The sequence below is a fragment of the Choloepus didactylus genome, chromosome 17 (assembly GCF_015220235.1).
Source record: "Choloepus didactylus isolate mChoDid1 chromosome 17, mChoDid1.pri, whole genome shotgun sequence".
In the NCBI taxonomy this organism is placed as follows: Eukaryota; Metazoa; Chordata; class Mammalia; order Pilosa; family Megalonychidae; genus Choloepus; species Choloepus didactylus.
Window position 1 is genome coordinate 44,225,841 of NC_051323.1, and position 13,421 is coordinate 44,239,261.

Genomic DNA, 13,421 nt, shown 5'->3' on the forward strand with positions numbered 1-13,421 from the left:
TATCAGTCTATACAGAACCATCTTATATTTTTTAATGATAAGTAATAGTCCATGGTATAGCTATACCATGGTTTATTTAACAAATCCTTCTTGGTGGACATTTATGTTGTTACCCGGCAGTGTTATAAACGTTACTGCAATGAGTTGGTGCATAACGACCTTGCCCACATATACAAATATGGCTGCAGGATCACGTCCCAGAAATGGAGAGGCAAAGAAATAGCTATTGCCAGATTGTCCTCCATAGAGCAATCAAGGACCATTTTTTCCCTCATACTATTTTTGTGTAATGTTAGTGTGTTATCAAACTTATCTTTATAATCTGCTAGTTAAAAATAATAACCTCATTGTAGCTTCAGTTTGCATTTCATTTGTATTTCTGAACTGTCTGTTTAATGCTGGACTTAATAGTCTATTGAATGCTTGATCTTTTCCATATATAATAAGGTAATTACCCTTTTGTGATATGTTTTACAGGTATTTTTCCCCATTGTATCACCTTTTTTAAAAAAAATTTTGTTTATGGTTATTTTCCGAGCAGAAAATTTCAAATTTTTTTATATCACTCAAATTTATTTAAAAAAAAAAAAAAAAAAATCCAAACTTGGAGAAGAGTTAGAAAGAGAACACAAAGAAGTTGTTTTTTTCCCCTGAACTCTTAAAAAGTACGTTGCCCCATGAAGCATGCAACTAGGTGAATGAATCTTGCAGACATTGTGTTGAGTGAAATAACCAAAAATGAAGGGACAAATAATACATAAACCCTCACTAATATAAACTAACTATAATGAGCAAATGCTGAGAGTTGAATTCAAGAGCATGGGTTGTTGGGATAGAACGTAGGCATATATTGGGCAATCAACAATTTAGCAGTACAGAATATTCAACAAGGCTTATTTTAAAGGTTCCTAGATTGTAAGCTGTTACAGCAGTCACATCTATTCCTGAGTTGTAAGGACTATTTCTGAATTCTGAGATGCTCAGCTCTTTGTGTATAACCTGGTAGTCCCTGGAAATTTGGGTATCTGTGTGACACCTGAGACTTAGACTTCTGCAGCTCTGAAAGTCAGCATTACTCCATACAGCAACTGTTAAAGAAGCTGAAAAAGAGATCAGACTACAATTAGAGATATGAATGAAATGGACTTGGTTAGGACTAAGGTAAATTAGAATACAGGGTGAAGGATGATATTGACGGGATTTTAAAAACTTCAGCTTCTGTATGAGACCAATGGAAGAGAGGTATATTTGATTCAAAATTTATATTTTCTGTAGCACACTATCTAATTTAACCTGTTTGGTCAGTTTATTTAAACAATGTAATTGCATGGAACCTAGAATAGGGAATGAGTTCTTGTTACTCTGTACAGGCTAATGTAATACCCCAGTACATCCCAGAATATTTTGGGCAGAAATCAAAAAGTATTTGCAAAGTCCCCTTAAGGGACTGGGAGAATATGTGGAACTATTAAACTTCCCCAACTGGAAATTCCTGCTGTTTTCTTAAGCAGTAGCAACTCTCAGTTTAATAAGCCAAGCCCTCGATCTAGAGGTGTGCCCTTATGAAACTTATCTCTCCAATGGCGAAGCTAAAACTATTTTATAACTATGTCTAAGAATCACCCACAGAGAACCTCTTTTGTTGCTCAGATGTGGCCTTAATCTCTAAGCCAACTCTGCAGATTAACTCACTACCCACCCCGCTATGTGGGACATGAATCCCAGGGATGAGCCTGGCCCTGACATCGAGGGATTGAGAATGAGAATGTGAGAATGCCATCGTGGGATTGAGAATGTGAGAATGCCTTCTTGACCAAAAGAGGGAAAAGAAATGTAACAAAATAAAGTTTCAGTGGCTAAGAGATTTCAGGTAGAGTAGAGAGGATATTCTGAGGGTTCTTCTTAAGCATTATTTAGATATTTCTTTTTAGTTTCTAATGTGTTAGGATAGCTAGAAGGAAATAGCTGAAACTGTTGAAGTATAATGCAGTAGTCTTGATTCTTGATGATAATTGTATAACTATATAGCTTTTATTTGTGACCGTGTGAATGTGAAAATCTTGCGACTTATACTCCCTGGATCCAGTGCATGCAAAGATGAGTAATAAAATAAAGACAAAAAATATGTGTAAATAATGAGGGTAGGGTGGGAATAAAGGGTATGGGGTGTTTTGGTGTTCTTTATTTTTATTTTTAAAATTTTCTAATTTTTATTTTTGGGGGATTAATGAATATGTTCTAATATTGTGATGAATGCACAACTATATGCTGAGACTGTGAGCCTTTGTATATTTTGGATAGTTTATATGGTGTGTGACTATCAATAAAATTGCATTTTTAAAAAAAGGCCATTTTATAATCCAGATAAAACTGAATGCTGTGGTTGAAAGGGAATTTGCAGAGGGTCCTACTATATGGAGATTTACTAATCCTCAGACACAACTGCACAGAAGTCCAAAGGACTTTAAAACCACTGTGTTTCAGTCATTGTTATTTACCACTGGCATGGTCACACTGGTTTTAATTTTTACAGTTCAAGAATACTTCAATGTAGACTTCTCCTGACTTAACATGATAATTTGTATAGCACCTTACTTTCCAGAAAAATATGATAAAATAGTGGATAGTTTAAAAATATTTTATAAGCATAATTACTTTATCCACCCATCAGGAACTAATTATTTCTTTGATAATGTCAAAACATTGACGGTATGAACCTGAATAAACTTTGATTGTCAAAAAATAAAAGGAAAAAAGAATATGTTGCCAACATGATACTTTCTCATCCTGTAATATTTCAGTGCGTATTTTCTACAAATAAGTATATCTGCCTAATTAACCGTACTATACCTATTACAATCAGAAAATTATCATTGAAACATTATCACCTAATCATTAGACCTCATTCAAGTTCCACTAATATTTTAAGAACATCCTTTTGGCAAAACGATCCAGTTCAGCTGGGGAAAAATGCAGAAATGTTGGACTTCCCCACCTGGGTTATTACTGATATTCTCACAAACATTGAGGACTAACAAATTAGCAGGATGAGCCCTCAATTTGGGGGCTTGCCCTTATGAAGCTTGTTATTGCAAAGGAGAGTCTACTTATAATTGTGCCTAAGAGTCTCCGCCAGAGAACCTCTTGGTTGCTCATATGTGGCCCCCTCTTGTCTCTCTGTGAGCCCATGCAGCAGGTGAACTCACTGCCCTCCCCTACATGGGACATGACTCCCGGGGAAGGAAATCTCCCTGGCAACATGGAAGAACAGGGTGTTCAAAGTACCTCACCAGAAAATAAGTACAAAGGGAAAAAGAGTAACTCTGTAGTGAAGATGTCAGCTACTGCCTCAATCATGTGATCAAAGTAAACAGCATTATTAATTGGACAAATTGGAACTGCGTCATCTGACAGCATGCAATAATAAAATCACAGCATCAGTTCTGTGATATTCCTGACAAAGATGCATAAACTGAATTAAATTAGGTGGGAACATCAGAAAGAGCTTATGGGATTGAAAACATCTTCTTGACCAAAACGGGGAAGCGAGATGAAACAAAGTTTCAGTGGCTGAGAGACTTCAAATGGAGTCGAGAGGTCACTTTGGAGGGCATTCTTATGCTCTTTAGTTTTTAGTATATTGGAATAGCTAGAAGGAAATACCTGAAACAGTCGAACTATAACCCAGTAGCCTTGGTTCTTGAAGGTGATTGCATAACTACGTAGCTTACATGGTGTCACTGTGTGATTGTGAAAATCCGGTGGCTCACATTCCCTTTATCCAGTGTATGGACAGATGAGTAGAAAAATAAGGATAAAAACTAAATGAAAAATAGAGTAGGATGGGGGGATGGAATGTTTTAGGTGTTCTTTTATTTCTTTTGGAATAAGGAAAATGTTCAAAAATTGATTCTGGTGATGTATGCACAACTATATGATGGTACTGTGAATGATTGTATACTGTGGATGATTGTAGGGTATGTGAATTTACCTCAGTAAAACCGTATTTTAAAAATATTTTTTTTAAAAAAGGATTCAGTTCAGAATCACATTAGTTAGTTATAGTTATCATATCTCTAGTCTCCTTTAATCTGGAACACTTCCTCAGTTTTACCTTGACTTGCATGATTTTGACAGTTTTGAAGGTTACAGGCCAGTTATTCTGGAGAAGAAATTAGGACAAATTAAGCTCCCTCTGATGTTCCCACCTAATTTAATTCAGTTTATGCATCTTTGTCAGGAATATCACAGAAGTGATGCTGTGATTTTATTATTGCATGCTGTCTGGTGACACAGTTTCAATTTGTCCAGTTAATAATGCTGTTTACTTTGATCACATGATTGAGGCAGTAGCTGGCATCTCTACTGTAGAGTTACTCTTTTTCCCTTTGTACTAATTATTTTCTGGTGAGTTACTTTGAATACCCTGTTTGTCATCAAAGTTTGAATTTATTCATTTATTTCTTTATATCAGTATGGATTTATGGTTTCCTGTTTTACTCATTAGGTTATCATCTTTTACTATCATTATTAATTTTGATGCCTGTGGAAGTCCCTTCAGGCTGCCTTCTGTGTCCTTTTAACATTTCCTCATCATGCTTTAAGCCATTTCTTCCTTTGTGACACAAGATGCTCCAAGATCATCTTGTATGTCTGTGATTTGCGCCTGGAATTGTCCATTTCTCCAAGAAGACTTCATTCCTTTTATGGAATATTATATTAGGAAGCCTAGATCTGATTGCTAGGTATGCTCCTTGCTATTGGAATGTCACTTCTTCCAGGTCTGTCAGTAGACAGAGCTTGGGAATGCACATACATGCTCATTCTTACATCCACACATTTATATTTATCTATGTATTGAAAACCATGAGTTCACACTAATACCCCCAATTCCAATCCAGTACCATTGGGTTAATCTAGCTTTCTCACTTTTCATATTTATAACTCCCTTCTTTGACAGTGGGAAACCTGGCTTCCATTATCTTATTTATATATATTTTTTCATTCATTTCATTTGATCAATACCTCTGTTATGTGTAACTAATAATCTTCCATCCCCTCTCCTATATGAATGCTCTTCTCTCGGTGCTCAGGCTCTGATTCCATGTCTGCCCACCCCATCTCCCATTAGACTTTATTTTTACCCCTCTTAAGATCCAGTACCCTCTGTGGACACCCTCTTCAGGTATCTGATACCCTGATGCCCTCATACCGTATTACTGAGCTGCCCTTCTCCATGGACACCCTTCTCACCCCATTTGTACTCTGACCACACAGTATCCACCCTCAGTGCTCCCACTCCTCACACTTAGTGGACCTCCCTCACCTTTTTTTCCTTAATGCCTTCCAAGTTTTGGGTTATACCTTGAAAGAGTTCTACTTTAACATTATAAAAAATAATTTTCCTTGGTTTCTGCTAGTGATTTTATAGTTTCTTTTTGTATGTATTTAATTATATGATCTGTTTGGAATTTATTTTGAAGTAAAAAGTGAAAGAGAAATTCACCTTCTCTTTCAAATGATTATCCACTTGGCTAGAATTTTTTTTTTAATTTTTATCTCCTACCCTCCAACCCCCCACCAAATGAAGTAATTTGAAGTTTTAAAAAAGTTTACTGCATCCATAGAGCTTTTTTAAAAATGGATGTCATTTTTCTTATTACTTTGTTTATAACAGATGATGATGTACCTGCAGATATGGTTGCAGAAGAATCAGGTCCTGGTGCACAAAATAGTCCATACCAACTTCGTAGGAAAACTCTTTTGCCGAAAAGAACAGCGTGTCCTACAAAGAGCAGTATGGAGGTAAGTTAAATCTAATTTCTTTTTATTTTGTAATGAAAGAATTTTTAGGACACAAAAAAGAAAATCATCATTTTTTAGGAACAGTGAATATTATGGTAAAAATATTTGCTTAGTTTTCATTTTGCTTTTATTTTTGAAGGGTGCTTCAACTTCAACTACGGAAAATTTTGGTCATCGTGCAAAACGTGCAAGAGTATCTGGAAAATCACAAGATCTATCAGGTATTTCCTATAGGAAAACTAAGGAATAGGGTAAAATAATTTTTTAGGTGTTGGTGTTGTTTGATATCAAAAAATTAAAATTAAATTAGGAAAATGTAGTTGATTATTACATTTGGGATTGAGAAAATAATTACTATAGAATATGCATTAGAATTCTGATCTCTCCCTCTTTTACTGTTGTATGAAGATATTTTTTACATATTTATTGTAACCAGTTTCTAAGATGGTATATAATAGCTAAGAGAACCTTGTTAAATCAAGATAAAGGGAGAAAAATGTGTCATCTGTGAAAGCAAAATGCTTATGAAATGATTGCCATCAAATAATAGAACCTACTTATTCGTGACAATGAAAGCCATGCTCTTTAAATAATGAGTATATCATTGCTAGTTTGATAGATTGTTTAAATTCTGTTTGTGAATCTCTTTATAGCAGCACCTGCTGAACAGTATCTTCAGGAGAAACTGCCAGATGAAGTCGTTCTAAAAATCTTCTCTTACTTGCTGGAACAGGATCTTTGTAGAGCAGCTTGTGTGTGCAAACGCTTCAGTGAGCTTGCTAATGATCCAATTTTGTGGTAAGTGAAAACCTATTTCATATTATCTTGAGATATATTGTTTGCTGCCCAAAATGCTAACTGTATGATAGAGTTGAAGTGTGAGTTGGTAGTTATAATTAAACAGTTGAAACAAAATTAAAATACTTGTAAATGTGTAATACTTTCTTTAATACTGTTTATCAGTTAATAGCAACTGAGTGATTATGTGAACTATTTTTCATTTAATTACTTTTGAGAACGAGATCCAAATCTAATTTAAAATAATTAATGAATTAAATCTAATCGCTTAGTGAGAGTTTAGATTTTGCTCATCACTTTCTGAAAACAATTTGACGGTTGTTTTCAGGAATCTTAATATATGCATGCCCTTTGACCCAGTAACTGATTTCTGAAATTTTTGCATCATTAGAACATAATGAATAGTAGAGAAAAGTTAGAAATAATCTAACATCCAGCAATAAGGGAGAGGATTAAGTAAACCATGTCATGTCTACTTGGAGAATTGTCATACAGCCATTAACAGTGATTTTTCACAAGAATTTTTAATAATATGGAAAAAGGTTGGTTATAAAGGTTAAAAAGAGAATGCAAAACTTATGTGCTGTATAATCATAACTATGATTAAAGAAACCACCTATAAAGACTGAAGAGAAATATAGTAAACTGTTAATAGTAAATATATTGAAACTGTAAATTATCTCTTTTCCCAGAAGTTATGTTTATTACTTTTATGATGGTAAAAATACGGTACACTTCAAGGAAGAAAAATTATGTTAGAAATAAGAATGAAGAATAGAAGGAAAAAACATTGATTTGTGCAAAAAATGATAGTTACTATTATACCAGTTCTAAGATTGATGTTTGTCCTTGATGAATGGACTGAAAATAAAGGATTAAGTTCAGAGTATTCTGTTGAAAATCTTCATTTTAAATAATAACTGTTGGAACTTTTACAGAAGGTGTGGCATGTCTTCCATGTGTAAACAGTCAAATTGTGAAGAAATTGATACTTCTTGTTTTTTTAGGTGAACTGTTTTTCATATGCAGTTACATTATTTTGCTAAAATCTCTTTTCACATTTAAAATTCTGTATTTTTATATTCATTTTTATCTATTCTTACTCTTTAATGATTCTAAAAAATTTTAAGTTTGGAATGCCTCAAATAATTGTTATACATCTGTTTAAAACTTTATTAGTCCAGATGGCATTTTATGAAGAAATATTTCATTCCTTTGCCCACTTCAGGAAACGATTATACATGGAAGTATTTGAATATACCCGTCCTATGATGCATCCTGAACCTGGTAAATTCTATCAGATTAATCCAGAAGAATATGAACATCCAAATCCTTGGAAAGAGAGTTTCCAGCAGTTGGTATGAAGTATAAATGAAAAATACTGATTTTTATTAGACATTTGCAAATAAAAGCTCCTTTTTATAAAGTAAACTTAAACTCAATAATAGGTTTTAAAAATAAGTCTGTGAACATTTATCAGCCTACAAAATATTCAGCTCTTTTCACTACTGACATTTTGATTCAAAGTATATCAACGGTGGCAGTTAAGTATGGGTCTGTTTGAACTTTTATTTAAAACTTTATTTAAAAGTTTTTATAGTTTAAATTTTTCACATTTAGCTTAATTTTCATATGGTCCTTTACTAGTGGTTCTCAGCTGGGACGATTTTGCTCCCCAGGGGATATTTGGAAATGTCTAGAGATATTTTTGATTGTCAAAATTCTGGGAGTGGGAGGGGAGACAGATGCTACTGGTATCTAGTGGGCAAAGACCAGGGATGCTGCTAAACAACCTGCAATGCGCAGGATCACACCCCACAACAAAGAATTTTCTGACCCAAAATATCAATAGTGTCAAAGTTGAGATACCCTGTCCTTTCTTACTGAGTAATAACCTGTTGCAGATTTTATACTGTGCTGTGGGACAAAGATGAAATAACTGAACACAGTTATTTATGTAGTGGTAAATTTAAGACTTTAGAATATAATATTTATATTAGTAATCAGTTTATTTTTGTTTTGACATTTTAGTATAAAGGTGCACATGTAAAGCCAGGATTTGCTGAACATTTCTACAGTAACCCTGCAAGATATAAAGGAAGAGAAAATATGTTGGTATGTTTGATTTATATTGTTACAAGATTTAAAATGGTAATCTCTCAGTTCTGAACTGACACTTTTATTTTTTTCTAGTATTATGATACTATCGAAGATGCTCTTGGTGGGGTACAGGAAGCTCATTTTGATGGACTTATCTTTGTTCATTCTGGAATATATACTGATGAATGGATATACATTGAATCGCCAATTACCATGATTGGTGCAGGTATTTTGAAATGCATTATTACTAGAATGTTAAAATTTTTTTCATATAATTTGATTTACATGATGAGTTTTAAAATACTAGTGATTTGAAATCCATGAAAAGCTGCTAATAGAAAGAATAGGAAAGAATAGAAATGAAAATACCTTGTATATTTTTTGTGAAGGAATCAAATAACATAAGAGTTGGAAAATTATAGATGTATATATTTTTTGATGTCAATACTTTCTCCACTGCTCTTCAGTCAACTACTACATAAAGAAAAGTACTTAGTTTTAGCTTTTATTTGAAAATAAAGATATTATTTTATTGCTGTGGTTTTAATGAAATTGGAATATAATTTTTTAATATATTTTGTGCTATTTTCAGAGGTCTTTTTATGGGCAAGTTTCTAAGAGTAAATTTAATGTAATATTTGTTGAACACTCATCAATCATTTGAAGATTTTTGCTATCTGATTTTTTAAGGACCATTTAAAATTAGCTGTAATTATTAGTTCCTAATGAAATTTGTATCCACTGTCCCTTCTGCTTACCTCCCGTATCCTTGCCATAAAGAGAAAATTTGGGGAGGGGGGGTTAGAAAACTGTTGCCTAGTGAGGTTCATTAGCTTCCAAATCTAGACCGCTATTGTAAATAAATTTAAATTAAGATGTCTTTCTTTCCCCACCATCCTTCCCTTCTTCCCCATCCTTGAGCCTCTTTCTCCAGTGCTGCTGCTGCTGGTGATTTTGTTTCCACAGTAAACTGTTTTTAATTTGCCAGTGCATTTGATATTAAATACTTATCATTGAATTTTATTAGAAGTTTATTTTACATGGGTATATGTATAATGTAATCAAATATCTCCTTAAATATGGCTGCTTTTAAAACACAGTTAACTGATAAAGTGAATATTAGTCCTATGTAATCAGTACTAATATTAAATTTAAAAATCAAAAAAAAAAAAAATCCCCTGCCCCAAAATAAAAATACCCAAATTATAAACAGTAAAAAGAGTCCCAGAGAGTTTTTACTGATTAAAAGATTTTTTTTATTTCCATTTCATCTGTCTGATAAAGGTAATGTGCTCTAAAATATCTTCTCCACAGCACCTGGAAAAGTAGCAGACAAAGTTATAATTGAAAACACTAGAGATTCAACCTTTGTTTTTATGGAAGGTTCTGAGGATGCTTATGTTGGATATATGACAATAAGGGTAAGAAACTTTAGGATTTAAAATACACATGTTGAAATTATTAAGCAGTGGTTGTTTATGTCAAACAAAATTTCTATTTTCCAGTTTAACCCTGATGACAAATCTGCTCAACACCACAATGCACACCACTGCTTAGAGATAACAGTAAACTGTAGCCCTATTATCGATCACTGTATTATCCGAAGTACATGTACAGGTTAGTATTTCCTTTATCTTTTATAAACTGAGTCATGGTATTCTTGCCAATTAGGTTTTTAAATGAAGCAAGTCTTTTTCTTACAGTTGGCTCTGCAGTATGTGTTAGTGGCCAAGGAGCATGTCCCACTATCAAGCACTGTAACATCAGTGACTGTGAAAATGTTGGACTTTATATAACAGATCATGCACAGGTATTTTTTTTTTTTTAATTTTTGTTCTTTTTTTAATTTTTTAAAGTTTTACTAATGTTTATTTCTGATTGATTATTGTAGGGAATATATGAGGATAATGAAATTTCCAATAATGCTTTAGCTGGGATTTGGGTTAAAAATCATGGAAACCCAATTATTAGACGGAATCATATTCATCATGGACGTGATGTTGGTGTGTTCACATTTGATCATGGCATGGTAAGAATATATTCTTAATAGAAAAACTGGTTTCTATATCAGTTAAGTTTTACATAGTTTCAGCTTTATTTTTTCACCACCAGATTTTCTGAATTGAATAGTATAGGTATAAAAGCAATTTCAGCATTATATTTTACAGTCAGTGTGCAGTAATCATTCTATAAATTCATTTATTTAACATTATATTTATGCAGAAAGGATAGATGGAGTCTTTAGGGAATTGATGAGATCATGGAGAGGAGTAAGGTCTAATCCAGTAGTTCTCAAACGTAAGTGGGCATAAAAATCATCCAGAAGCTTTTTAAAATGAAAATTCCTATATTCTATCCAAGACATAATGTATCAGGATTTCTGAGAATGGGGTTCAGGTTTATATATATGGTTTAAATATGTGCACTTAGTGTATATGCCCAGGCTCATTTGTTCCAGCTGGCATTTGAAATGCATAACAGTTTGAATAGGGGCTGATCTGAAGCCTCCCTTTGTTTGGACCTGCCACGTGTAAAGAATGTGTTGACCTCAGTGGTGGAAAGGAGAATATTTCACCTAGAGAGGAGAGGTTTTCATTGGGTATGTAAATGGATGTGTTAATTGCAGATATGTGTAGCTAGTAATTAAAACAGATCTGGCAGACTCCTAATGACAGGTTTATTAGCCATCTTAGAAATAATAGACTAAATTTATTTTCCCATAATTGCTTAATCCCCAGTTTTAACTAATTCTGACTAGACTCCCTCTAATTGTCCCAGCTAAAGGTCTAATTTAGATTCATATAACAAGGAAGACAAATCTGAGGATTCATTAATCAGTGTGCTGTTTCCTTTGCTGTCTTCAACTCTCCCCATTCCTTCATTTTAACTGACCTCAGTCTCCTTCCTTGAAATCACTGAGACCTATCAGACTTCAGTTCTGTGTTTCAATTTCCAGAGTGTTTGAATTTTATCTCCTGGTGTCTTAGAGCATATACAGAGGTTCAGTCAATATTTCCCTGTACATGTGCATTTACATTTTTAATAAGCACCATAACTATGTCTACTGCAGATTTTCTGGGAACTACACTTTGAGAAAAAACTGGTCTCATCATTAGTTTGACTTACATTTCATTTCTCTTAAGGTTCTTTTTAACAAGATGATTCTGCTTAAAACTGTTAAGCAGTTACACTAGGCATTATTATGGGTGATATTATGTTTTAAATACTGTGTAAGTTTACACAGTTTTCTAGAGACTTTGAGTTCTCTCAGGTCACTGAAAATAATGTCCCTTTGTCTATTCAGATGTGTGGGGGTTTTGTTTTTTTTGGTTTTTTTTTTTTTCATTTATTGTCTAACTTTTCTTGAAGTAATTTGTAAATCCTAGTACAGCATTGGCAACATTGTTGCAGTGTCAAAAAGATGTGAGAGGAAGTCATGATGTGGTGGCAAATAGACAGGGTTATGGTGAGGTCTTGTTGCTGTTATATGGCGTTAAGTAACGCAGGTATGGACATTAGATTCACAGGCACAGATTGTCTATCATTGGCAAAGCGTTTTTTATTTTCGTTGTTTCTGCCTGAAACCCTAATGCAGAGTGCTTTGTAAAATGGAACTAGGCCATGGGGATTATTCTTTTATCAAATGCTGATAAGGACTAAATAGTTAGAGAGTATATGGCAGATTGATCGTATTAGCCAGTTCCTGGGGTAACTGTAACCAGAGAAAAACAATTCACTTAGAACTCAGGCTGTAGCTTAGGACTTTAGATAAGAAAGCAGAGTGGAAATGACAGTTTAGCCTTCTGCAACTGGAAGAAAGAAATTGACATATTATCATAGATGTATCTCCTTTTTCCAAGGATTTGGGGGTGGGGTGGGGGTGGATGGGAATTATGGGAGTCTAAGCACAGGTGTGGAGAATGTTGTAACAAGAGTCTTGAGAATCTGCCCTCCCTCGGAGGTCTGTATCAGCTTTCCATTTTTCATAATGTAGATACCCTCAGCTGGGTTAGTTTGTGAGCAAGTTAAGTTAATCAAAAGGTATTACAGAAGCATTACTTAAGGCATGAATTGACTTTAAGGCATGCTAAATTGTTAAGGGGGAGGTGCCCACAGAATTTCTGCAAGTTTGATAACTGAAAAAAGAGCAAGTAATAATCACATATATTTTAAAGAAAATTTGCTGGCTGTAGTTCCTGAATGGAACTACTATTTTTGAAATGGAACCATACTATGCTGATAGTATGCTCGTTGCCTGAGTTGCCTCTAAGCTTTGTCTGCCCCGACCCCCACCCCACATTTTGACAATTCAAGTAGTAATTTTATGCATGCCTTGTCTCATCCACAAATGATTTGAGGGACCAAGCTAATGTTAACTTGAGTATAGGTTCATCGTTTTTAAAAGACCTGTGGTAAAGGTCACTTATTAAAGTTGATGATAATATTTTACTCTTCATCACATACCCTGATACCCCTTTTTATACATTTGGACTTAGAAATTTTATAGCATTTTTTAAAACAACTCCAGGCAATGCTGCAGAAATTCCCATTAAAGATAAATGATGGTATTTGTAAGGTATTAACAGATTTGTAAGGGAAGGTTGAAAATAAACCATATCCTGGACCTCCTGTCTCTTGTGTCTATTTTAGTATTGTGACAGTCCTTAAAAATTAATGCTTTGGTGGAATCACTCTCCCATTCCAAGTATTCTTTTGGC

At 33.9% G+C, this 13,421-nt stretch overlaps 1 protein-coding gene across 1 annotated transcript in view; it reads left to right on the top strand.

The window, feature by feature from the left end:
* The window catches only part of FBXO11 (F-box protein 11), a 100,055-nt gene that overhangs the window by 69,331 nt on the left and 17,303 nt on the right, over window positions 1-13,421 (top strand). The window contains exons 2-11 of the mRNA XM_037807224.1: window positions 5,678-5,805; window positions 5,945-6,026; window positions 6,459-6,603; window positions 7,832-7,961; window positions 8,635-8,718; window positions 8,797-8,929; window positions 10,018-10,124; window positions 10,209-10,320; window positions 10,407-10,513; window positions 10,595-10,732. Coding sequence (XP_037663152.1) covers window positions 5,678-5,805; window positions 5,945-6,026; window positions 6,459-6,603; window positions 7,832-7,961; window positions 8,635-8,718; window positions 8,797-8,929; window positions 10,018-10,124; window positions 10,209-10,320; window positions 10,407-10,513; window positions 10,595-10,732 — 1,166 coding nt within the window. The remainder of the gene's footprint in view (window positions 1-5,677; window positions 5,806-5,944; window positions 6,027-6,458; window positions 6,604-7,831; window positions 7,962-8,634; window positions 8,719-8,796; window positions 8,930-10,017; window positions 10,125-10,208; window positions 10,321-10,406; window positions 10,514-10,594; window positions 10,733-13,421) is intronic.